Source organism: Myodes glareolus, chromosome 9, assembly GCF_982192425.1.
Source record: "Myodes glareolus chromosome 9, mMyoGla1.1, whole genome shotgun sequence".
In the NCBI taxonomy this organism is placed as follows: domain Eukaryota; kingdom Metazoa; phylum Chordata; class Mammalia; order Rodentia; family Cricetidae; genus Myodes; species Myodes glareolus.
This window is the reverse complement of record NC_142034.1, coordinates 20,249,946-20,276,621: the sequence shown is the minus strand read 5'-3', so window position 1 is coordinate 20,276,621 and position 26,676 is coordinate 20,249,946. Positions and strand designations below refer to the sequence as shown.

The following is a 26,676-nucleotide window of genomic DNA, read 5'->3' as shown; positions in this document are numbered from 1 at the left end:
GGCACACACCTTTAATCTCAGCACTTGGGAAGCAAAGGCAGGCGAATTTCTGTGAGTTTGAGGCCGGCCTGGTCTACAGAGAGAGTTCTAGGACAGGCTCCAAAGCTACACAGAGAAATCCTTGGAAAACAAAACAACAAAAAAAATCCATACCAATATAAAATATTTGAGACTAGTAGCGGTTTTTTAGTTCAAAAGTAGACTCAGTCATCCACCCCTTTCTCTCATTATTTCTATACTGTAGCCCCTTCTTTTCCCTTCGGAAAGCAATCCCTGAATTTAATCTCCCTTGCTCAGCTTTTTTCCTGACCATGACCAACAACTTGTAGTCAATACCCCTAAATGATGACAAACATCCACAACCCACTGAATGCCGAAAACCACCCATCCAACCTCTTGGGGATGTGGGAGTTATGTTCTCTAAACTGTTTCCTGTTGTCTGAGGGTGAGGGCATCTTTAGGGGACCCTGAGAAGACTGGGTTAATGATCAAGTCCTGGGAGAGCTGGCTATATTACTTTTTGTTTAGTCTTTTAGTTAGTGTGACAGGAAAGTGTAGAGTTTATCTGAAATCTTTGCAGGTTAGTCTGTGAGGCTGAACCATCTTAGCTCGCAGCTTTGAAGTTGTTCTGGATGCAGAATTTAAAGGAAATTGCAACAGAGGCATTCAGAGAGGTTGAATCACTTGGGTTACTTGTCTTTCCTGGCCACTGGTCCTTTTTTTTTTCTGAAAACACAAACTTTTAAAGATAAAATATATATCTGCCGCAAAAGTATGGAATATTCGGTATGCATAAGTCAGCTAAAGATGTTTTTTCTTCTATGTTTGAGCAGGTAAAAGACATCTGTTAACTTTATAAGTCCATTTGGACTGCATAACCAAACTGGAATATAAATCTCTATCCATATCCATCCATGGAAGGATGGCATGTATTAATAAGTCATGAGGACTCTGTAGACAAGGTTTATCATGTCTCATTCAGTCTCAGAGCTGTTCCCATGTAGAGAGATCGTTATACACATCACCTGTCTTGCAGTCCCTCACATCTGCAGCCAAGCTCCTCAGGACCAAATCTTGTCTTATTTAATTTTGAGGAGAATCATAATGTTCTGTTTCCTGTGAAAACAAAGGCATAACCTCTCTCTCAATGCAACATATTTCTGACCTCCACTCTGTAGCTAAGACATTCTGAAACTATATAGGTTGGCTGGCTTCAGCAGCTCCTTTCATAGCCCAGGGTCTCCTAGCAGCTGCCATTTGCTCATCAGCATTCAAAACAGTTCAGTCAATGAAGCAACATACAGGCTCCAGATGCCCTGCATATTTTCCATCTTTATATAGCCTTTTCTTTTTATATTACTTGGCCTCTCTCTCTTTTTCTTTTTCTTTTGTCTTTTTTTTTTTTTCTTTTTCAAGACAGGGTTTCTCTGTAGCTTTGGAGCCTGTCTTAGAACTAGCTCTGCAGACCTGACTGGCCTCCACTTGCTCTCTCTTTAAAGACTTTAGTTTATTATTCTTAAACTATTTTGTATGACTGTTTACACCCATTTTCTACTACATTTGTCTACATTTTCTCAGTCTGGACTGTCTTACTGCGCATGTGCAGCCTTTTCTGCCCGCATGTGTCAAGCCTTAAACCTGCTGCGCTAGTGGCTCCTCCAGCACGTGGTGCTGGCTGGGTTAATCCCTAACAACTGCATAAAAAGATGGGCATGGTGGCACATGCCACATGCCTGTAATCCCAGCATGCGCTGTGGGGAGGCGGGAGAGAAAAAGGCAGGTAGATCCCTGGAGCTCCCTGGCTGATCAACATAGCAGAATTGGTGATCTCTGGGTCCTAGGGAGAGTCTCTGACTCAAAACCCAAGGGAGGGAGGGGAGCTGGGGAGATAGCTGATGAGCAGAAGTAAGTACTGGCTGTGCAAGCATGGGGGCTTGTGTTCAAATCTAGGCATGGCCTGTAAACCCCGATTGGGGGACAAAGACAGAAGGATCCCAGGAATGGCTAGCTAGTCAGCCTAGTCAAAATGATGACCTACAGGTTCAGGGACAGAGCCAGTCTCAAATGAATATGGAAAGGAGGGATCGAGGAAGACACTCAGCCTTCTCGTTTGTGTGTGTGTGTGTGCCAGCGCACAGACACACAGACTGTATCCTCCCATAGCAAAAACAAAAACTGAGAGGCCAGCTCCTGAGAAGCAGCACCTAAGGCCGTCACCTTTGCACATGTGCACTCACCCAGCACACACAATTGCACAACCACACACAGACAAATAAAAAAATAAGATGAATTGAAAAGTAAAGAAAAATGGTAGTGATTTCTTTGAGGAAGGGAAGGGTTGGGCAGAGCGGGGCAGGGTAGGGGATGTGGGAGAGGCAGGAAATGAGAGTTTACAGGTCCCTAGGGCCTTTGCCAACCTTGGAAATCAATCTCAGAGGATTCTCATGGCCTTTGAGATTTCCCTGGGCTGGTAAGACAGCTCAGCGGGTAAGGCTGCTTGCCACCACGCCTGATGACCCTAGGTCAATGCCCAGAAGCCACAGAGTGGATGGAAAGGGCTGACTCCATCTCCTACTGCTGTCCACAGGACTCCACTCATCTTCTGCCCTCCACTCACTCTTGGACCATGGCACCTGCGTAGTGACGACCCCGTTGTCATCTCTGGTCCAAATAAATAAAGAAATCTGTGTAATACTGTTTTTGAGATGAAATCTCACTGTGTAGACCAGTCTGGCCTTGAATTCCGAGATCTGACTTCCTCTGCCTTCTGAATGAATAAATGTACTTGAGGCCAGCCTGGTCTACAGAGTGAGCTCCAGAACAGCCAGGGCTGTTACATAGAGAAACCCTGTCTTGGAAAAAAGAAAGAAAGAAAGAAAGAAAGAAAGAAAGAAAGAAAGAAAGAAAGAAAGAAAGAAAGGAAGGAAGGAAAGAAGGAAAGAAAAGATTTTCTAGTATCAGGTCATATGTGAGGTTCAAGGTAGAGGAAGGACTAGACTGGCTGTGGCCCAGCATCTTCCAGTTTGACAACACACGCCATTCCAAGTGCCCCATCCGCTTTCAAGAAAGGCTGATAGAGTGTGTAAATCCTCAGAATGTTTGTTATGTGAGGGGGTAGGGGATGGGCCGAGATGCCATACTCCAGCCCTCCTGTAGTTCGCCTGGCTTTTTAAGGCTAACCATCTCCTCTGGGTCAGACCCACAAATAACCTGGGGTCTGGCTGAAAAGCAGGGACTGGCTTGTCAGTTGTGGGACTTGAGTCCCATCCTGTGGGTGGTGGGGCTCTAGGATTCTAGCCTCTTACACCCAGCCTCATACATCCACCAAACTGGTCTCACAACAGAGATTAAAAATTGGAGAGGGTTCAGGCAATGGTGGCATATTCCTTTAATCTTTAATCCCAGCACTTGGGAGGCAGAGGCAGGTGGATTTTTGTGAGTTTGAGGCCAGCCTAGTCTACAGAGCTAGTTCCAGGACAGATGAGGTTACACAGAGAAACTCTGTCTCAAAAAAAAAAAAAAAAGAAAAAGAAAAGAAAGAAAGAAAGAAAAGAAAAGAGAAAAGAAATTGAAGAAGGTACAGGTAAAAATTGAAGCAGGACAGGTTGTACACACCTTTAATCCTAGCACTAGGGAGGCAGATGTTAATCCCAAAGATGAGAGGAGAAAGATCAGGGACCCCAATCATCCTGGCCAAATTAATTAAAGCAAGCAATTAGCTAAAACAAGCTTTTTAATTGGCGTACATAGACCACCTCCCCGTAAGTGGGGGTTCTAGAAGTCAGCATCGGATGTGAGGAAAATAAGATTTTTATAGCTCAGGGATGGGGGTTCCCAAATGGGGGAATGGAAGGCAGACTAGGTAGGGTTTCAGAAGCAGAACATAGGAGTAATAAGTTAGCTATAAGGACCTCCTGGAACAAAGACCTGGGGTTGTAACAACAGGTAGAGTCATGACAAAGTAGCCATTAACAACCCTTTTGAAACAAATGTAGACTTGTAAAATGGTTATTAACTTTTTCAAACAAAGACATGGTTGCGATTCCTGGAACAGGCAGTATAAACCATTTATAGTTAAGGTTACAGGTGAGGCATAGCCCAATCCTTGAGAAATAGGTTTATATATTATTGATGTTTTAGTAAATAAAGCTTGTCTGAAGATCAGAGGGCAAAGCAGCCACACTAGACAGCCATATAAGACAGAGAGTGGTGGCACACACCATCTCTGTGAGTTCAATGCCACCCTGGGCTACACAAGATTGAATCTGTTTAAAAGAGAAACAGAGCTCACACAAAGGTAATCCCATGCCTTTAATCCCAGCACTAGGGAAGTAGAAACAGGAGTGATATGGCTGGGCAGAGAGAGGAATATAAAGGAGAAGAGACAGGAACTCAGTGGAGTGTGGGGTCTGAGGTTGGTGGAGAGCATTGCCAGATCTCCCCTTTGTTGTCTGAGCCTTGGCAGAAGTAAGGAATCTCTAGTGGCTTGGCTGCTTTGCTTTTCTAATCTTCGGCTTGAACCCCAATCTCTCTCTCTGGTTTTTTATTTATTTGTACCACAAGGTTTAATTATAAGCAAGAATGAACTCCTTTGTCTTTACTATAAGGTTTTCAAGCCTAAGATGGAGGCAGGTGACTCTCTGAGTTCGAGGCCAGCCAGGATATACAGAGAAACCCTGTTTTGAAAAATAAAAACACAGCGAGGTAACCCAGATCCAGAAAGACAAATATAATATGTACTCACCTGTAGAAGGCTGCAACCACACTCTCCACCATAGATGGCGCTTCACCGCCAGGTGAGCTAGAAAGCTCACACGTGTTGGTATTTTTCCACTACTCCCAAGGTATCACCTGGGACTGGGAGCAGTTGACCAATCGAAGAGTGACACGTCCAAAGCAGGGTCTGTTTCCTATATAAGGGATGGGTTCCATCTTATCTGGGTCTCCGCCACGTGGCTTATGTTCTAGCTCCCAAGAGACATAAAGCTTTTCTGCAGAAGGATCCTATGTGTACCGCGTGGTTCTTGCTGGCGAGACGGTAGCGCGGGACATCTGGTGCTGAAACCCGGGAGGAAAAAGAAGAACTTTGCACCGCCGGAGACCCCTTGGACACAAGGAGGATTCAGAACTGCAGGCATGCATGCTTAGAGAGGTACGCTCTAAAGTCCAGAGAGCATATCAGAAACTGAGCAGCAGTGGGAGGTTGTGCGCGCGCACCCAAATAAGTTAAAAAGGACCCCCCAGTGATTTTAAAAAAGTAAAAATGGGGGAGAAGGCTGACTTACAAGGTCAAAAGCTTTATGTTATGTTGTTTGTGTTGTCTGTTGTGTACTGGATAGGAGAAAGATATTTAAACTTAGAAACTGCTAAGGATATGATGTTTTGGGAAAGAGGTTCTGTTTTCGTCTCCACAGAAAAGGAGAGCCTAAGGGTGTACTTGGGATTTATGTGGTTTGAATCACCGAGACCTCCTGAAATGTTATAATGTTTACCCCTAAAATACAGCGGCCCAATAACAGCAGGAAGCAGCCAAAGAGACTAACGACACCCAAATTCCCTAAAAGATTAAATGAGGTCCTTGCAGAGCAGCAAGCCTGCTTCTCTGAGTTCCGCTTTGCTCCGTACACTGGTTTGGGCTCGGAGTGGGTGCAGCTGTGGCTGGAACGGAGCTTTGCTCTGTGGCTATGGTGGGGAGCATGTTGCGCCGGCTCAATTGGTGTGGCTCGGTTGGTGCCTGGCCTGGAGGATGTCACAGCGGTGCCACAGGCAGCCGGGCCAGAAAGCTTGCTATGTACCTAAAACTGTGAGGGTCTCAGAGGCTAAAATGGCTATGGTTCCATTTGGCTATGCTAAACGATGCTGACTTCAGGCAGGGCTGGTCGTATTTATCATAATAAAAGCGCAATTAAGGTTTAGACGCAGTAAACAGGCAGTACCGTATTACATCTACATAGTGCGACTTAAGTTTTTAAAAACTGCTTAGCATTTTAAGAATTCAAGTCCTCCTGAAAGATTGCTGTGTATATGCTTGGCTTGTCTGATGTTTCAGGATCCGCAGGGAGGTGGATGCGAAGGGCCCTTGGATTTTGGGGTGATTGGGTCGTTGGCTGGATCTGTGAGAGTTTACAGCTGCTTTTGCTGTGGCACAGGTGTTGAGAGTTGGCTAGTAGGAAAGCGGCCCTGTTCGCCGCCTCTCCCATCAGCCCCTTGAGCCGCAGCGGCTCTGGCGCGGACCTTGAGATATTGCCGGCCTGTGCCGCCTCGGTCTGAGTGTCGGCTCCCGCCACACTCCCCCACCAACACAGCCTCAGAGAACTAGGCTAGCCCCGCAAGGAAGGCAGGGGCGCCTGGGGGTGGAGCCGCCACTTCCTGGCCTGGGACACATGGGAGCCGTGCAGCCGCACACAGCCCTTGGATGGCGGGCGGACTCTGGAGCCCGAGGCCACCGTACTGGCAAGGAATACGGGAGCCAATAAATCTTAAACCTAATATCAACAAACAGGGCCTGGGTTTTTCCTAGGCGCCACTGGGACAGCACGGCCTATATCATAAAAAACAAAGACCCTCAATCAGTTATCTACCATAATGGCTACAGCCCTGGATCAGCAGGTTACCATAGATACATCTATTAGAGGTGGAATAATGGTTCTTAATCAAATAATTGACCTAATACAAGAACAGGTGGATATCTTATGACAGCTTGCCCAATTGGGCTGTAAATGGAAAACTCCAGCCTTATGTGTGACCAGTGTACCATATGAGAACTTTATAAAAGTGGCTAACTTGTCCCGAGAATTGTCTTTGTATCTTGCAGGAGAATTTTGATGATTTGCTGTCCTCCTTGAGACGGTCCATCATGACAATCAACTCCACGTGAGTGGACATAAGCTTGGCCAAAGGATTCCAGTCCTGGATTGTGTCCTTCATCTCCTACTTCAAAGAATGGGTGGGGGTTGGAATGTTTGGAACAATCCTATGCTATGGAATAGTGTTTCTCCTCTGGATGGTCTGCTGACTCAAATCCCAAAGTCTTAGGGACAAAGTGGTTTTTGCACAGCGCTGGCTGTCCTGGAACAGGAGCCTCTTCTGATGTGTGGTTATTTATGTTAAAGCAGTAAGGTTTAAGCCAACCAGCTCCTGCACCCCTAGGACTGTGGTCCATTGCACAGGGTGGAGTGCTTGGCTTAGCTAGCCCTGAAGGTTGTCGAGCTGAAGAGCATCGCACAGAGAATGGCCCTCTCTGAGAGATAAGTCGCTCTGCTTAAGGGTTTCCTGCCGTATATTTCCCTTTCCCAGAAAATTGGCAGAGGGCAGGCTGGATAGGTTCCAGGTGTCATAAACCTAGGGGCAGATTCCGTGTAAGCCCATTTTAATGTTTCTATTTTGGGAAGTGCGACCTCTATCTTTACCTTTTGAGGGAGTTGCCTTTCTGCAAAGAAGTAAATTAGGGGGAGATGTAGAAGGCTGCAACCACACTCTCCACCATAGATGGCGCTTCACCGCCAGGTGAGCTAGAAAGCTCACACGTGTTGGTATTTTTCCACTACTCCCAAGGTATCACCTGGGACTGGGAGCAGTTGACCAATCAAAGAGTGACACGTCCAAAGCAGGGTCTGTTTCCTATATAAGGGATGGGTTCCATCTTATCTGGGTCTCCGCCATGTGGCTTATGCTCTAGCTCCCAAGAGACATAAAGCTTTTCTGCAGAAGGATCCTATGTGTACCGCGTGGTTCTTGCTGGCGAGACGGTAGCGCGGGACACTCACCCATACGTGACTTTTAGACATAAAGCAAAGAAAAACCAGCCTACAGTTCACAATCCCAGAGAACCTAGACAACAAAGAGGACCCTAAGAGAAACATACATGGATCTAAGCTACATGGGAAGTAGAAAAAGACAAAATCTCAAAATCTCCTGAGTAAATTGGGAGTGTGGGACCATGGAAGAGGGTAGAAGGGGAGGGGAAAAGAAGAGAGGGGAGTAGAAAAAATATATAGCTCAATAAAAACAATAATAAAAAAAGAAAAAGAAAAACCATCAAAAATTGGAGAGGGGGTCCAGGACAGTGATTGAATGGAACAGGACTTGCTTGGCATACACCAGGCTGTGGAGGCTGTTCCCAGCACCATGACAAAAAACTATTTGAAAGTCAGCTTTGATGGGACTCATCCACCTGTAACCCCAGTGCTCAGAGGCAGGGGGTTCAGGAGTTCGAGATTGTCCTGAGCAAGAGAGTAAATCTGAGGCCATCCTAGGGCTATAAGAAATGCAGACTCTGGGGCTGGAGAGATGGTTCATGGTTTAAGAGCACTGATTTTTCTTCCAGAGGTCCTGAGTTCAATCCCCAGTAACCACATGGTGGCTCACAACCACCTGTAATAAAATCTGGTGCCAACTTCTGGCCTGCAGGGGCACATGCAGGCAGAACATTGTATACATAATAAATAAATCTCTTGAAAGAAAGAAAGAAAGAAAGAAAGAAAGAAAGAAAGAAAGAAAGAAAAGAAGACAGTCTCAGATGAGCAGTGGTGTCGAACACCTTTAATCCCAGCACTAAAGAGGCAGAGGCAGGCAGATCTCTGAGTTTGAGGCCAGCCTAATCTACAGAGTGAGTTCCAGGACAGGCTCCAAAATCTACACAGAGAAACCCTGTCTCAGAAAAAAAAGAAAGAAAGAAAAAAAAGTCCAATTTCAAAAGTAGAAATTACAAATAAACAGGAAAAAAAATGGAGAGTTGTCTAAACTTTGAAGGGCAGGAACTTCTTCAAGTCAAGAACATGGAAGGATGTATAAGAATAGCCAGCAGGAAATCCAGGCCCTAAACGCTGCTGGGTTGCAGTTTGCAAGCGGGAGGGCCTGGGAACACGCTGGGCTTCAAACCTCCAGGGCCTGTCTCAGTCTCTAGACTGGGAGTGGAGGGTGAGGGAAATACCAGCCCTGGGGACAGGCCAGCCTGGTGGGGGTTGTACAGCTGGGGAGAAGAGGAAGCAGACTTTGGGGTGGCTCTCCTAGGAGCCCAGTTAGCACCCAGACCTTTGGCTCCAGCCGGCCTGGGAGGGGTCAATTCGGGGTAGTCAGCTAGTAAATATAGACCCAGGGAAGGAAGCCAGGAGGTCCTGCCCGACACTGACTTCTTTCTGAAGGCTGAGGAGGGTAGGGAAGTCTTGTATGCCTGCATCCTCCTTTCCAGGGTAGCCAACACCCTGGTCCGGGAGCATCCTAGAACCGCAGGAAGCGTGGGGTGGGGGTGGGGGAACTTTAAAGGGGATCGGAGTGAGGGTTAACAGAAAGTTGGTCAAGAGATGTTGTTCTGGGATGAGACATGAGGGAGAGGGAGAGAGGCTGCGCTCATGGGCAACGTCTGCAAAACTATCTTCCTCTCCTGGCCTCGGGGTCCTTCGGTGACTGCCCTCAAAGCCTCCATCCAGCTTTTGGATCTAGGACCCAGAGCTGACCCGTTTAACGAAACGTGGGGGAGTGCAAAGGGCAGGGTCTTCCGACAGCCGCTTTCCCCACCCAACCAGTCCGGTCTTGCTTACTCAGAAGATGAAGGTTGTACAGAGTTCAAATTCATCTCTGAATTCAGCAGCCTCCCAAGAGGAATCGCCCCTGCTCGTGCTTAGGGCCATGTCCAGCGTGATTCTAGGGTCCCGAATGGCTGAAGTCCTATATGGGTTCCACCTAATGCCATTTGGTTCAGTCAAGACCCCTGAGGCACCCCAGTTCTGAGACAACTTCAAGCAAGGCATCCCCTTAACACAGACATATTTATTGGCAAAACCTATTCCCAAGCACAGCGGGGAAGGGCACTGGTAGAGTGGGCGGCACAATCCCTCTCTATGGCTATGTTCAAGGAGCAGGGCAAGGCAGGAGTGGGCAGGGGTGTGATCACCCGTGGCAGCACCAGCAGCTCCCCACAAGGCGGGGTCTGTGCTCAGCGAGTGCTTTCTTTCCTTATACTGTGTCAGTCAATCCTCACAAGTCCCTACAAAGTAGGTACCATTCTGATCCTTGGTTCTCCGATGAGGAAACAAGCCCAGTGTGGTAATGGGTGCTGGAGGCAGGAACAGGTTTCCAGAGACCCCTGAGAATCTTCCATTGGAGGCTCTAGCTGACTGTTCTTGCAGATTTTTCTGTTTCATTTCTTACAACTTCTGGTTCTTTCAACTCCTTTTTTTAAAAAATATTTTTGTTTTGTAAAAAAAATAGATCTTTATCCATGTCCTGAGCAAGTCACTGTCTCCTACTCCAATAGGTAAAACCTTGGGTTTCCCCCAAGACTCAGTTTAGTTGGGGCTGGACACAGCAGGTCTCTCACGGTGGCTGGGTACATGGACAAAACCAAAGCACAGAGGAAGCACTTAGAAAATACAGTTAGCCAGGCAGTGGTGGTGCAGGCCTTTAATCCCAGCACTCAAGAGGCAGAGGCCAGCAGATCTCTGTGAGTTTGAAGCCAATCCGGTCTACAGAGTGAGTTCCAGGACAGCCAGGGCTGCACAGAGAAACCCTGTCTCAAAACAAAACAAAACAAAAACAAAAAAACAACCCACGTCCCCCCCAAAAAAGGAAAAAACAAATACAAAAAAATACTAATAAAAGAAAATACAATTAATAAATTATAATCCTCCCGTCCTCCCTCCATCCACATTCAAGTCCAGAGCAGACTTGTGTGTGACCCCACACCAAGGTAGGGGCTTGAGCTAGTCCCCTTGTGCCCTCTGGGTTCAGGGCCCTAAGAGGGTAGCTATGGAATGAATGAATGAGTGTCTGGCGGGTAGGAACAAACACTTAGGAGTCTGCCCCAGTCCCTCACCTGGTCCTTACTCTCACCAGGATGCCTCTCTGGGTGTAGAGAAGAGGGTCTTGGGGGTGGGGCTGGGGCAGAGAAGGGAAGGGAGGAAGTTGTCAGGGGTATTTTTTAGCAGGGAAGGAGGATGCGAGGAAGATGGAGGACAGAGCTGTGCCCTCCAGGTCAGGAGGCCGTGGCTCTAGTCCCACTGCATAGCCCAGAGGCTATGTGACTTCAGGCAGGCTCAGAAAACGAGGACAGCTTGTTGAATGGTCCTTTCACATTTGCCATTGGTCCTCAGATGTCATGTGGTTAAGTGGGCATTATTATCATGGTATACATTTTATAGAGCAGGAAGCAGAGGCCAGAGAGGTCAAGGGGCTTACATAAGGCCACACAGCTAGCAGGAACTTGAAAACTGCCCTCTGTATGTCCCCGTTGCTATTTATAACTATGCCATGAAGAGAAGAGGCTCAGACTTAACTTCTCCAGCATGGAACTCATAGAGTCTCGAGAGACTGTGACCCCAATTCTCTGATATGGCTTCTGGTCATCTTCAGTCAGAAAGTCCAGTGTGCTTAGGTAGAGTGTTTCCTAGACAACCCTTCTTCCTTCCCCACCCACAGCCATTAGATGGCCACAAATGCTCTTCCTGGGAGGGTGGGAAAGTGGAAGGGTTGGGGACCGGGGCCTGCCCCTCACACAGGCATGGGCACTTCGTCATATTCATCCAGACCTTCCTCCTCGTCAAAGGTCGCTTTGGCCTCGTCGCCATCCAGCTAGAGGGGTGGGAGGGAGAAGGCGTGAGAGACTGGACAGGATGAGACCTTCCTGGGACTTAAGAGGCATGTCTGGAGTTAGGAACCAGGCCGGACAGTGTGCTGTCCCTACAGTGTAGGGTTGATCTGGAGGAGTGGCTTACATAGGACAGGCGGCCTCTACAGGGTCTGGTGAAGAGGGACCCGCAGAAAGGTGGGCAGGGGATCCCCTCACCGTGGCAGCCCCAGCCTCTCACTGAACGTCCCTAATACCTTGAGGGACGGCAGGACTGTCTTCCCACTAGTGCGTGTGGAACACACCCTGTGTGCCTCATAATGCTTTCAACCTGTCATTATTCCTCCCTGCACTCATGAGGCACAGAGAAATGAGGTCACTCTCTCACATACGAGGACACGGCAGACCAAGACTGAGACAAAGGCTCTGGGCACAGACTTTTTTTTCTCTCTCTTTCTTAAGATGGGGTCTTATGTAACTCGAGCTGGCTTTGAACTGTGTGGCCAAGGATGACCTAGAATTTCTGATTCCCTTGTTCCTACCTCCCTAGTGCTGCGATTACAGGCATGTGCCTCCATATACTGTTTCTGCAGTGCTGGGAATTGAACCCAGGATCCCGTGCATGGGAGGGAAGTCTCCTACCAGCTGAACTACATCTCTATGCCGAAACCCACAGCTCTCTACTGTCTCCCCAGTTCCAAGACGTGCCTGCCACACTACCGGACTTCCTGCTGTGCCCTTCCATCCCCTGTCCTCCCATCCAGGACCCCCACGACTCACAGACTGGAGTTCCAGCCCACTGAAGATGAGCGGAAGCAGGAAGCGACGCAGAGGCACAGTGAGGATGAGGACAAAGGGCAGGGCCAGCGAGGCAGAGGAGGACTTCACTGCCCACAGCCCTGCCAGGCAGACGATCTGGATGACCGTGAAGAGGTGCATGCGCCAGGTCTTCACCTGTGGGGAAGCCGAGGTCAGTGGCTGCCCCGTTCTGACACTCCTGCCCCACCCTGGCGGGATGCCTTCAAAGCCACGTACCCTCTTGACAAAGGGGACATCGGGGTGGTACTTGGGTGGCTTGAACAGAAGTAGGATGCGGTCAAAGAGCTGGATGCCACTGAGGGATGTGACTCCCATATACAGGAAGATGCCGAACAACACCGCCAGGGGGATGCGGGACAGGATGGGCTCCATTAGGATGGACAGTCCTGGGTAGAGAGATACACTCTTAGTTCAGGTCACCCAAAGACCAGCACCAACAAGGTTTAGCTCATTTTTGGGACTGACCATGAAACCACAGTGCCATGTGACCCTTTTCTGAAGTAGTTGTTTATAGGCTCAACACTATGCTTCCAAAGGGTCATACTTCTGCCTTCCTGCCTTCCACCCGCTCCCTGAGCCTAGTGGGGGCAGTCACAGTGGTCAGAGGAACTTGTCTTTCTCCTCGGTCCAGAGTGCCTCCGTCATCTGGATCTCCCCATCAGGGACTATAGTGCTGCTCACTCTACTGGACTCTGCTGCTCTAGAACTCTCTGGAGCCTAGAGACCCTCTGCTTTCCCGTAGACTGAGCTGTGAGGTCAGCCCTAGAGCAACTGATCTGGAAAAGAATTTCAGGAATTTAATAACTCCTCTAACTGTGCAGATAGGGAAACTGAGGCCCAGAGGCCAGGGAAGTTACCCAACCAACAGCAGGGCAGGGGAAAACCCCACAGCCCTATTGGTTACACTTGTGGAGGCAGGGGTGGAGGCAGGGTCTGATCTGCAAAGCCCAGCAGTGCAGTCCTGCCCTACACAAACACCCATCACAGTGTCCCAGGGTCCTTGAGCCTCTTCTGCTAGAGCCCCTCCTGTGAGTAGCAGGTGCTGGGGAGGCATGAACAACTGGTGTGTAGGGACCTGGAAGCGGAGCAGATGGGATGGAAGTTCTGTCCCCAGTCCCGAGAGAGGGAGCCAGGATTGGCCAGGGAAAGATGGTGGAGGTGGGATCCCTAAGTGGGAAGAGCTCCCCAACCCTAGGACCAGGGACCAGAAGGGAGTGGAACAGGGCAGCAGGGGCATGGCCAGTCTCACTTACCCACAAGCACAGAGACCAGGAGCCCACTGATCCGCTGCTCCTTGACCTCTTGGACCTGAGCTGCAGCCCCTGGGCCGCTGGCTTTCCCCATGACTGTGAGGGCATTAGCGTGGGTAACGGAACGCACAGTGGTGGCACTGAGCCAGGGCATCCCAAAGAGGGCAGCCACCCCACCCATGCCAACGACCAGCAGCAGATCCAGGTGGAAGCCGGACCCCTTGACCATCTTGCGCTCTGGTTTGCTGACAATCAGCCTAGGGTGGAAGGAAGTCTGGTCAGCTGGAACCGCCTTAGGCCCCTGTTACCTCCTCCACACTGGTGTCCCTCTGAGTCTTTTGGATTTCTGTTCCCATTTCTCTTTGATTTCCTGGCTCCCTCCCTCTGTCTATTTGAGAATTCAGACTCTTGAGGGCTAGAAGTCTTCGGAACACCCTTAGGCATTCTTGCCTGAGTTGAGAACCTTGCCTGTTTAGGCTCCTTCCAACATCCAGCAGTTCATCTCATAGCTTACATGGTCTTCAAATGATGCCACCCCAGGGGCCACAAAACTCAGACTTGCCTCTGCTGGTCCATCCCTCTCATTGGCTAGCAGAGGAGACCACTGCCCTGTCTCCTGCTGGCCCAGAGCCTGCTCCCCTCCCTGCCTCCAGCTCTCCCTGGCCAAGCCTCTGTCTTTGTTCTTACGTGGTGATCTGAGACTCAAGGAATATGAGGATGAAGACAAGCAGGGCAGGCAGGGCAGAAGCAAACATCATCCACTGGGGAAAATCGTCATACAGACCCAGAGGGTGGATGACCCAGCCCCGGGCAGAGGAATTGGACACTTTGAGGCCATCAGGGACGGAGAGTTTCTGTGAGGGGAGACAGTTGGTGAGAACGTGGGGCCAGGCAGATAGGGAGAGGTGGGGCTTGGGAAGTCGAGGGCCTGGGGCAGAGCTGGATTGAAGTGCTCAAGGGCTTGCTTATATTGAACCTTTGCTCTGCTCCAAGCCACTTCTCTAAGCCCTTGTGCGTATCTTCTCATCTCAGTATTACAGAGGAGGAAACAAGAGCAGAAAGGTTGTTATAGCTTGCCCCAAGCTGCACAGAGACCTGCCTGGCCTAAAGCCACTCTATCCTACTGCCCTGGGCAAAGGAATAAGAAGGGCAATATGGCCTGGACTCTTGCTTGGGCTAGCGTGGTCCTGATGGACTAGTGGAAGACCAAGGATGGGGAGAGTTCTGCCTGGTGTTAGGTTAGGAAAGGCCATTCTGGCAGGGCATGGGGAGGGAAAGGAAGTGAAGGTTTAGGGCTGCACGGCAGAGGATGAGGAGGAGTCACCTGGGTGTAGGTGTCTTTGATGAAGGAATCCACCACGACCATTACCAGAATGGAGATGGGGACCCCGAAGTCCCCGATGACTCTTCGCAACTGTGGGTAGATGAAGCAACCAGTTGTGTTCATGTCCTACCCCCTACCCATTTTCCTTCCCATTCCACCTCTACCAGGGATTCTGCTCAGTCCAAGGGGTCCATCAAGAACTAATGACGGTCCTTACTCCAATTATCCCCGCCTTCCCTTTTCCTCTGCCCACTCCCTGCCCTGACCCCACTCTTCGTCCCTCTCCCAGGAACTCTCTGTCTCTGGTTTCCTGCTGGATCTTGGTTCTGAGCAGAGACGGCCTTGCCTGCAACATGAACCCCGATTTAGCAGAGGGCCGCTGAGCCCTGGTTTTGGGAAGGGAGATCTGGGGTAAGGAGCGGAGCCAAGGGTACTGGAGAAGCTAGGGGTTGGTGAAGGGGAGGATAGGCGTGCGCTGACCTTGCCAGGGAAGTAGGTGCTGTTCTTGAACTTTCGCAGCATCATGGCCAGGAAGAAGGTACTTGCCATGAGCACAAGGGACAAGAGGGCTGTGTTGGGCACGGGGCCCAGAGGTTTGGGCTTCATCACAACAGGGGTATAAGTCTCTTGTAGTGGGTAGTCCTGGAAAATCTGTAACAGAAAAACAAAGCACTGGGTTCCCTCCCAAGACTTGGCTTGAACTAGACAGTATCAGATAAGTTGACTGGGCACGACCATCCATCTGTCTTTACGTTCATCCATCCACCCATACATCCAGACATCCGTCTACCCATCTACTGCCCACACAACCATCATCCACCCATGCATGCATGCATGCATCCATCCATCCATCTGTCCATCTTCCTTCTCATCTGACATTAACCAGCTTGGTTTTCATGGATAAAGAAAAGTGAGCATGTGTGGGAAGGGTAGAAGAAGCAATAAGCATGCATGTATGGGTACATGCGTCCAGCTTTGTTTGGAATGTGAGAAGGCTGGAGGCAGCAATAAGTCACAAAAAGGGCTTAGGGAGTTGGTGACAGCAATAGCATTTGCTTAGCATGCGAGCGATTTGGTCCTCAGCACAATAAACAAGCAAATAAATAGGTCACCTTTTTGTTTGCTTGTTTATTTTATTTTTTTCCGAGTCAGGGTTTCCCTGTGTAGCTTTGGTTGTCCTGGAACTCACTCTGTAGACCAGGCTGGTCTTGAACTCACAGAGATCCTCCTACCTCTGCCTTTGAGTGCTGGGATTAAAGGCATGCGCCAGCACCAGCACCAGCTGAGGTCACCCTTTCTTTCATAGATAGTGCAGATGTGGAAGCAGGTGAAGCTTTTGGAGGACGGGGCAAACTAAGGAGGCAGAGGCCCTGTGGGGTTATGGAGGTCAAGGGCAAGAGAGGAAAGCCTAGAGCGTCCGCTGTCTCACTACACATGATTTCCCAGGCCATCACACACATGGGGGCCACTAGTCATATGTGTGGTCATGGGTATGGACAAGTTTATATACAGGTGTCTTCCCTTATACAATCGCCCTGCCAAATCATAGCATGAACACTGAGTCACTAGCCTTTACAGGGTCATAAGCAACCCAACTACACGGTCCTAAGTGAACCCAGAAACATGCATATGCCCATGTTCATGGTTGTGCATACAGGTGGAAACATGACTACAGTCGTGCTGTACAGACACACACGTGGTAACCCACATGCTGTGTGTGAGTGTGAGCATTCCCCCTGGGCCCCACCTTGATCAGGTTGGAGAAAGTCTCATAGATGAAGATGAGGGAGATGAGGAAGGAGAAGATCTCCTGGGTGTAGCGGGAGATGAATCGGACCAGAAAGCTGCCTTCGAAGGCCACCACTAACAACACCAGCAGAATGAGCCAGAATCCGATCCATGCGCGGCCCACGATATACTCCAGGTTGTTGTTTTCACAGAACTGCAGGCAGTCAGACAGAGGAATTCTGGTCAGACAGATGTAGGCTTAGTCACCTTGTGAACATCAGGCAGGTGACCTAGGGTCAGCTACAAGGTTGGGGTCAGTGTGGGGCTGGGACGGTGCTACCGTGAAGAAGGCTTCCTCAAACACCAGCAGGGGTCCCGAGAAGCCAAGCACTAGCAGGGGCTGTGCCGCCAGGAGAGCAAAGAGAATGCCTTGTACTGCTGTGGAGATGAGTAGCTCCGAAACCCCCATCAGGTTCCGGGTCTTTTCTCCTGTGGGAAAAAGCCATCCAAGGGTCAAGATGGGAGAAATAATTTTCAAGGACCGAGAGTAAGTCACGGGGCGTGATGTGAGCGTACAGAGCATCAGATTGGGTCAGAGGTGGGGAGGCAAAGGTCAGAGTGTTAGAGGTGGATATTATGGGGGACCGTAATTGTCACTGACCCAGGAGGCCACCGAAGGTGACAGCAGGTGACAGGGCAGCAAAGTAGATGAAGATGACGGCAGCCAGGACCTGGGGACTGAGCGCATCTGTGATGTCACTCAGATAGTAAGGATAACGGCGCCGGATGTCACGTATCAGGCCTCCAAAGATCCGACCTGTTCTCTGTAGAGGGTCATCCGCACCATCGGGGCCTCCTGGGCCCCCATTCAAGTCTGTTGTAGAGAATAGGAACATGGTCAGAGGGACCAATAGGAATGGCCGGGGCAACAGAGAAGCTTGACCACAGAGACAGATGTGCTGGGGGTGTCTGATAGGAAATGGGCCCTGCGCTGGGGGTGCAGGGGCTTATGGGGCATCAGGAAGCCCTGTCGAGGACAGAACAGGTACCTAGGGTCTTGTATAAGGCAGGGTCTGGCTTGGCGGCACTGGGCAGGTAGCGCCTTCTAAGCAGCTCCTTCTGCACAGGTACCAGCTTGAGCAGGGCTTGTTCTGAAGGGGCATCAGTCGGGGGCAGTACCAGGCTACAGTCCAGGAAACCCTCCAGGGAGCTCACCAGCTCTCCTCGGCTCTGTGCCAGGTAGGCAGTTGTGCGGAACACCTACAGGCAGGAAAGAGGGTCCGGAAACTGGAACTGTAGACAAGAGGCCCCCAGGGAGCAGGCAACCAAGTGACGCCTGCCTGTAGTCTAAGCACTCAGGAGGGGGAGATAGAAGGCCTGCCTTAAGTTTGAGGCCATCCTGGACTACATAGCAAGCTCCAGGCTAGCAAGAGTTACATGGTGAGATCGTGTCTCAAAGACTTAAAGTCTGGACATGTATAGTCAGGGACCAGTCACCAAAATCCTGCCTGTCATTATAGAGCCTGGTTCTTTCTGTTCCCTCAGACCTCTAAGGACCAGCTTCAGGGAAACAGGCACCCTGGGTGGGGTAGGAGGAGCTAAACTATCCCTGGTGGGCTAGGCACACCACACACCAGATTGGGCCAACACTGGTCACAGTGGGCCAGACTGGACCAGAGTGGACCAGCCAGCCCAATGCAAGCCAGGATAAGACTGAACCAGCCACGCCAGGAACAGGTGGAATTCAACCCAACCCAATGGATCCAAATAGAGGATTTAAAGTCAACTAGGCCAGGCCAAGGGGGAGAGGTGTCGTCTTCTGCCCTCCCACCAGCTCCCTGGCAAAGCAGTCATGTGGCTGCTGCTCACTCTTTCTGTCATCAGGGTGGCTGCAGCCCGGCCCAGCTGGGTGTAGTCGGCATGGGGAGCCTCAGGTCCCAGCAGAACGAAAAGGAAGCGCACAGGTTCCGGCAGCTCCAGGTCCTCCAGCTGCACAGCCTCCTTCAGTCTCACAAGGCCCAGGACAGTCTTCTCCAGAAAGTTAGCACAGCCTGTGGGAGGCACCAGGTGGTAAAGCCAGGCCTCTGGGACTCCGGAGGGGGCTGCCCAGGACCTGAAGCGCAGTCTGTAGAGGGGAAGGGCTCTTACCCACTAGGACCAGTGTGGTTTCTGAATTTGGGGGAATCTTCAGAATCCCAGATGGTGAGGACCCTTCTGGGTCCCCCTCTGCCTGTGGGAAGGAAGGTGTGTAAGGGGGTCCTGAGGTCACACTGAACCTAGGAGACCTGAGCGTCTAAGCCTTTGCCTCTTCTGGCCCCTCTGCCAATCTCATTCTGGACTCACCTGTCCACAGTACAGCTTGGTCTCCAGTGATGGCTCCTGGGGAAGGAGGGGCTCAGAAGGGCCCCCAGAGCGAGTCAGGACAGCAGGCTTCACGCCCTCTAGAGCCTTTAGGTCCTCAGCATGGCTGCGGAACAAATAGGTGACATGAGTTGAGTGAGCTATTCGGGCTGAATTTTCCATAAAAGGGAGACTAGGCTGGGAGGGACAAAGGTGATCACCCAGTGGAATTTCCCAGGGAACAAGCTAGGGAGACCCTAGAGAAGGGCCTCCTCTTATAGGATAGTGCGGATGGAAGTAGGTGGCCCTGTCTAGGATGTCTAGGTGGGAGCAGGAAGGGGCAGAAGGGGCCTCAAGACCTTGCTCTCTCTGTAAGTGTGAACTTGAAGTCATGGTCTCCATTTGGGGGTGTCAGAAGGATATAGAAGCTATGGTAGAGGAAGAGTCCCCCTTTCTACTGGGGTGAGGTTCATTTGAAGTTGAGGAAGGGTAGGACAACTTTGGGGTAGAGGGCAGGGAGGAGCCCCTGGGATGGGATGGCCAGGCAGGTCCTGGCAGGCAGAGCACCTGCGTTTGAGCAGCAGAGCCCGGAGCAGCTCGTCTCGGTCCTGAGGCCGGATCTGGTCATCAAAGATGAAGCCGTCTAGAAGCTTATTGGCCACCCCGGCCAGGGATGTCTCTGCCAGGTCCAGGAGGACGGTGCCTGCAGGCAAGCAGTAGAGGGTGAGCTGAGCAGCTACACAGTGCGGCTCCAGCAAGCCTCCTATGCAGCAGCCGCAGAGGGCCCAGTAGGACTCACCTTTGGAGAAGACTTTCTGCAGTTCGAGAAGGCTCCAGAAGGTGAGGTAAGACAGATGTGGGCGGCCCCATACACCATCCTCCCGTAGGTTTTCTTCCAGCCCTATCCAGTGCGCTGCCTCCACCCACTGTAGCTCCTGGTTCCTCTGGTCCATCATCAGTTCCTGCAGCTCCACATAGACCTGAGGCCCACGGCCTGAGTTAGTCCATCAGGCCACAGCCAAGCCCATGGGGAAACTGGAAGCTTGGATCCTGAGGGCACTTAGCTCTAAGCTAGGCTTAGAAAAGGCACTGGGCCCTGAAAGGATCAGGACAGATCTGCTCAGGACATAGGGAGATGTGCAAGGGGCCTGGGGGTCTGGCCCACCCCGCTGGATCCATGTCCCAACCTCCTCAGCAAGCCATTATCACATTTCAGAAGAGACATGAACCTCTGGACCAAGAGATGCCTCAAGCAGTCACTTGTTCGGAAAACTGTGGCCTGATGACGGAGGCTGAAGGGGCTTGGGAAGCCATTGGGCTAAGTCTCCTGTCTCTAACAATATAGAGGGACATGATTCATAGTGTCCTGGGTCAGGTGGTTACTCTGAGAGTCACAGTTTAGGGACCCAATTTCTTTCTTTCTTCTCTTTTCTTTCTTTCTTTCTTTCTTTCTTTCTTTCTTTCTTTCTTTCTTTCTTTTTCTTTTTTTCAAGACAGGGTTCCTCTGTGTTGCTTTGGAGCCTGTCCTGGAACTAGCTCTTGCAGACCAGGCTGGCTTTGAACTGACAGAGATCTGCCTGCTTCTGCCTCCCAAGTGCTGGGGTCACATCCTGGCCAGAACCCAATTTCTTAACCAGTTAGGCAATCTGGTACTCAGCAGGGACTTGGATGCTGGGGCAGAGGAGAATGTGCCCTTGATTCCATAAGTCCCCAGTGAGTATCTAGCCCAGCTAGGCCTTGAAGCCCTGGCTTAGTCCTCAGCAGTAAGCGGTCTGTACAGGGAATTCACAAAGAGCCCATTTCCCCATTGGTGAGCACACTCCTTCCCCTTCCATTGATGTCCAAGGATGATCCCTCCATCCTGCTTGTTGGGGGAGGGTCTCCTCCAGCCCGATTCTCTTCCTATCCTTTTCATGGGATGTAACGAATCTCAAGGCAACTTGAGAAAGGCTGGAGTCTGGTCCTCACCTGACTGGAGCTTCGGCGTGATGCGGAGGTACTGGTTGGGATGTAGTCTGTGGGTGCCGGCTCTGTGGGAAGAGCTAAAAACCCAGGGTTAGTTAGCGCTGCCTGTGGCACAGCCTCTCACTCAGGCCCTGCTGTACTTCCAGGGAGCCCAAGGAACCCAGACACATCCTTCCACTGCCCCTGGGCTAGGATCCCTGCCCAGCCCCACATTGGCGCCTGTTCTGGGCCAGTTTGGATCTGTCATTCTCCATATGAACCTTCCTGAGAAACCCTGAGATCATTGTCCGAGCCCCAAGCCTGACCCCTCCTCAGTGAGGATCAGGAGAGTCCCAAGTCACAGTATTCAAAACCATCCTAGCAGCCCCTACCCCATGTCTGGGACCAGACTTCCTTGCCTCTGCTCACCCGCTCAGCTAACCTGCCAGCTAGTAGCCATTTACCCCACAGCACCCAGACGCGGTGAGCCCCTTATATTGCCCTCATTTCCCAAGGGGGCCTCTTAACTTCGAATCTAATCACTTGCACTTAAACCCTGTTGACAGTAAACAGGTCCCCTCCTCTGGCTCCCCACCTAAGACCTTGGTTAGGCCAAGAAAGGTGGTATGAACTCCTGGGGTCTCTGCTCATGGGGTCCCCACAGTTCTCTCCCATTTCTCAAGGTCTCCAGCTGTCTAGACAGAATGAAGCTTCAGCAACAGACTGTGGCTCAGCCTCCATGCTGATGTGGGACAGACAGGGTAACCGCTGGGTTTGTGCCCTTGTCCCAGACATACCTGGCTGCCCTGTCACATGTGAAAGGAGCCCAACCACCCTAGTCACCTCTTGTGATCATTTCAAACAAAACATTGTTTATCCTTCAATCAGTCAGGATTGTGGGGAGAACTGGCACCAGGGTTGGGGCTGTGGAGTCGGGAAGGACTGGGCCCCTACTGTCCTTAGAAGGATCTATCAGCTCCTCTGGGAGAAGAGGAAGGCAAGGGATGGCTCTCACGTTCTGGCTCCTGCATCTGGGCCACAGGGATGTCTAGGTCTCTGTATGCAATCTGTTCTATGACCTCCTCCAGTTCGTCTTCGCTGTCCTGATCTGGGATCTCCAGTACTTCCTCATGGTCCTGCGGGAAAAGGCCATCAAGGTTGGGTTAAGTGGCTGCCCAAGTCCCCCAGGAGCAGCTCAGGTTGGCTTCCAGAGCTGAAGGAAGGAGCCCTGCATGGATCAACAGACACTTACCTGCGCGTCCCCCATGATGCTGTCCTCAGTGTCCAGTCGTTCTCGGCTATCTGAGCCCCCAGCATAACCCGCACCTCAGGTCCCTGAAAGAGGGGTGCAGGCTAAATGAGGCGGTCATGTCACCCTCAGTTGGCCTCCTGCTGCTTCTGGGTCCCCCTAAGGGAGCTGACTTTTAGTATTAGGAGAGCCCTGGGGATACGAGATGCATCAGATGGAGGCAGAGGACACGGAGGAAGACATTGAGTCTGTAGGTGTGTGGATATGTGGGCTGAAAGACAGGCAGCACCAGCATGGCTGCCTTCTTCTTAGTGCATTTGAGACAAGTCAAGTGGCGTGATGTCTAGCTCCAACCTGTGCCTGCCAGGCCTTACCGAACTTCTCTTTCTGAGTCCCAAGAACTCAGCTAACTCCCAGGGCATGACCTGTCCCTTCCTCAGGGGCCTTGTCTCCCCTGAGAGTTTCCACAACATAGTCTCTTCTAGAATTGGCTGCTTCTGCCTGTACAACAGGTTGCAGTGTCCTTGGGAGGGGCCCACAGATCCTGAAGGACATGAGCCTGCTTTCTCCTCTCAATTTGGGGCTGGAGAGATGGCTCAGAGGTTAGGAGCACTGACTGTTCTTCCAGAGGTTCTGAGTTCAGTTCCCAGCAACCACATGGTGCCGCCTCTCTATTTGAACTCTACCTCACTGGCTTCTTTAATCCTCTATCTATTGTTTACACATTCATCACCCACTCTGAGACACACTTTCGGTCTTTCTCTTATCTCAGTTCCAGTATCACCCTTTCCCAGACCTTCCTTAACCACTCTGCCAGTCCCTGACCCAGTTGAGCGTGGTTTCTTCATTGATTTGTGTATAATTAATTTTCTGACACCTCCTTCGGAAAGGAAGACACTTGCTGGTAAAGTCCCTGCGCATCTCGGTCCTCATGGAGTCCGACACCTAGCTGGCATCCTGTCACAGACCAAGCCACAGAACCTTGGCCTCCGTTTTCTCAAGACAAAGGTGTATCCACGCCAGGATGTGGGCATGGTCATCTAATGTGCCAGTTTGTGTGTGGAGGGACTTTCGTTCTCCTCTCACTCACTGTCACCTAGACCATTGGGGTGACCAGCATTTGGGTGGGGTCATCGAATGTAGCCGCTCGGCTGAGCACAAGAGGCTCAGTAGAGCATGTCCTTACTCTTAAGATGACTTACGTGGCTCTTATATGGATGGAGTTTAAGAGGCCCCTTGTGCTGGACGCTGCAGAAAGTGTTATAGGAGGAAGAGGAGGACTCAGGTGCAGGGCACAGGGACCTCAAGATGGGTCTCAAGAGCTGGGCAAAGATGGCCAGCCTGGGTGTGAGGAGTAGGCTAGGACAGAGAGATGGGGGGTGGACAAAGGGGGGTAGAGTGCAGCAAGCAGAGGGGCAGCAAGTGGAGGGCAGGGGACAGGGCACAGGCAGCGGAAGATGGAAGGGCAGAGGATGGGATCCAAGGGTCAGAGGCAACGGGGTGAAGCGGGGAGAGCAGGAGGGTAGAGGTAGAGCCATGCAGTCATGCAAGGGGCCATGCAAGGGTCTAGGGCAGGGCGTACATTTAGAAAGAATCATACAGAGAACTTTCTGGGTCTTGGACAGTCCTGAGGTTCTGAGGGGGAGAGGCACTGTCAAGTCCTCGGGAGTGGCAAATGACAGCCACAGAAGAGTTCTCAGGTTCAAGAGTGGGACACTCTCTACTAGAACTTCGTCCTTGGCAGCCCTGGCTATCCACCGCTCCCCTGTCCCCTCTCTGTCTTTTCCATCTTCCTTTCCCAAAGCCTCCCACCCTGTTCCTCTATTCTGTCTTCATTTTTCTCGTTTCCTTCTCCGGACCTGCCCACACTGCTTTCTGGTTGGGCCTCAGATCCTGAGGTCCCAAAAATCCCACTGTGGGGCTGGCACTGAGGCCTCGCTTCTCCTGAGGGACAAGATGGCATAGCCAGGGATCCAGAGTTCCAGGCTGCCTCTCGGATCGTGACCAAACCAAACGCCTTGGGCAGCTCTCAGGTGTCTGTGGCCACCCATCTGTTAGATGCCAGCTTCTGGGAACTCAGTCAGGAGGGGCCTGGAGCTCAGCTGAGCCTTGAAAGGTGCCCCAGGACCCGGCTTGTCGCCTGTTGTCCCTGCCCTGTTAGCGCTGCCCCACTCTGCCTGCAACTGATAAGAGCCTGGCCCCCAGCCAGCAGTGTCTAGGTCTGGAAGCACCCCAAACACCTGGAGGGCCAGCCGTCAGCTGGGTCAGATAAGGGAAGAGTGGGGACATCTGGAGCCCAGGAGGTAGAGCCCACCAGCTGAGAAGGCACAGAGGGGAGGGGGACAGATCACAGAGACAGTTCCCTGGTGGCTCAAGACTACAAGCCTACACTTCACAAGCAGCTGTGATGCCCCATCTCTCCCAGAACACTCTGCTAAGCTGAACCCAGTAACGTCAGCGGCAGCGGTTGACAAAGCCAAGGTTCAGAGGAGTTCGTCTACCTCAGTGGCATGGCATGGGACGTTGGTATCAGAGGCAGGATTAAACCTGGCCTGCAGCTCCACGAACTTCTCCCTCTGAGAACTTTTGAGCTGCCTCCCAGAGTTAGAACTTAAGACACAGACCCTGCAGTCAGACCGCCTGTGTTCATTATTTAATCTCGGCCATGCAGTTTACTAACTCTGTGGGCTCAGGAAGGTAACTGAGCCTCAGGCTTATTTTGTTTGTTTTGTTTTTGTTTTTTTCATCTGTAAAATAGAACTGGTAGGAATAATTCCTATGTGATAGGCCCTCTGTGCAGACTAAGTCCATGCAGAGAACACATGGCCTGTGCCTGGCACACAGTCTGTCATTACACCTGCCACAGCCATCCAGGTCAGGCTGGTGATCGTCACCGTCCCCGATTTGCCTCCAGTTCCTATAGAATTAGCTTGAGCTAAGAGGCTGCCAACCCTCAGTGAGAGGGGCTTTTCCTTTCCCTTTCAATACTCTCTGAGATGGGGGCAGTGCCAAGCTCCCAAGTAGATCCCTAGAATTATCCCATATGGAAATCAATGTTGGCTGGTATATGGTCTCCCAGGTGAGAGATGGGGGCAGCCTGAGAATGCCCCACATTTGAAGGAAAGAAGGACCCGGGAGGAATGAGGCCTGAGTCCATGGGCTCATGGGGCTGGGAGATAGAAAGCAGGTAGAACCTGTGGTGGAATGTCTCAGCTCTGCTCCCAACATGTACTCCGGCCACACACACCACTCCGTGTGTGTGGAAACTGCCCTATCATCCTGCCACTAGTTCACTGAGGGACTACACGCACATGGTCACATTGCCATCCCACCCACCTGCACCCGCTTGGAGGTTAAGGGTCATACCCCTTGGACACAGATTTAAGCTGACCACCTGCACAAACCCTCAGGACAGATGCCTAAGGACCACCCAGCCACTCCCTGCCCTGCCCTGCCCACCTGCTCAGGAGCCTTGGGGGTCCTTCGTGAGGTCCTGCTGCCGCTGGTGCCCTGTGCGACTGGCTGAGCTCCCAACCACTCTAACAGCACCGGCAGGTGCCCTGGGGGAGGCTCCCAAACCCCTGACTCATGCCCTTGCCTCCTAATCTGCCCGCCCCACAGCCGGGAGCCCCTTCTCACCCCACCCCCTTGCCCCGCTCCAACTGGGTGCCCCATAAACAGAGTTATCTCTCACCCACATCTGGGCAGCTGTGCACCAGGCCGACCCCACCCAGCCTGGCCAGCTCCTAGGGCCTTTGGGCCCTTCTGACCTCTGGGGATCCCTCTGCATCTGCCTTCATGGACTGAGGCTTGAGAGCTGAGTTCTCAGGACTTCCAGGGCTCTGGCAGGCAGTCACTGGCCCCTGGACACGTATGCCTAGCTTCTGTCCACTCTTCACTCTGGCCAGGTCTTTTCTGGCCCCAAGTCTCAGGGCATCTCTTCTACCCATGTCTTCCTTCAAGACCGGCTTTTCCTTGGCAGCCTCCCAAGGCACCCGTCTGGTGTTCATGGTACCCTATTGAGTTTCTTCTTCTGGTCTCTGACTAGAGTACCTTAGCTAGGTACTCTCTCAGACCCCACTGGCTCCTGAGAGCTGGCCTCTAGGGGCCATGGCCCTAACAGTCAACCTGAAACAATGTCCAGTCAAGAAAACAACTGTCCCCACACGAGCCCTAGCTCACAAAGCTTCAATGTCTGGGCACACTGGCTCCTCTGTGGCAGCCCAGCCCAGGCCCCTAGGCAGAGCAACTGCATTCTTGGCCCCCGCGCTCTCCTCCCATCCCATCTCCAACAGGGCTTCTCTCTCCCTCGTCAGGGCACCTATCTCTGACTGACAGGTGGGCCCCACTGGGTGAGAATGAAGAGGAGCAGACCAAGTCGGGTACTGTGGACCTGGAGGGGCGGGAATGCTCTGCCCGGCTCCTTCACTGGCTAACTGGCTATGAGAGTCACCACAGC

At 51.5% G+C, this 26,676-nt stretch overlaps 1 protein-coding gene across 1 annotated transcript; it reads right to left on the bottom strand.

The window, feature by feature from the left end:
• Positions 1 to 9,748: 9,748 nt before the first annotated feature.
• Positions 9,749 to 25,833, bottom strand: Slc4a1 (solute carrier family 4 member 1 (Diego blood group)). The gene is made up of 20 exons (XM_048445804.3): positions 25,677 to 25,833; positions 22,221 to 22,303; positions 21,984 to 22,104; positions 20,993 to 21,066; positions 19,824 to 20,004; positions 19,592 to 19,727; positions 19,028 to 19,151; positions 18,833 to 18,914; positions 18,554 to 18,735; positions 17,734 to 17,944; positions 17,346 to 17,558; positions 17,025 to 17,173; positions 16,704 to 16,898; positions 15,437 to 15,607; positions 14,957 to 15,046; positions 14,320 to 14,486; positions 13,636 to 13,889; positions 12,599 to 12,768; positions 12,344 to 12,517; positions 9,749 to 11,568 (listed from the first exon to the last, which is right to left on the bottom strand). Exons 2-20 carry the CDS (start codon positions 22,233 to 22,235, stop codon positions 11,488 to 11,490), a joined length of 2,790 nt encoding a protein of 929 aa, XP_048301761.2. The 5' UTR covers positions 22,236 to 22,303; positions 25,677 to 25,833; the 3' UTR covers positions 9,749 to 11,487.
• Between the last annotated feature and the right edge of the window lie 843 nt (positions 25,834 to 26,676).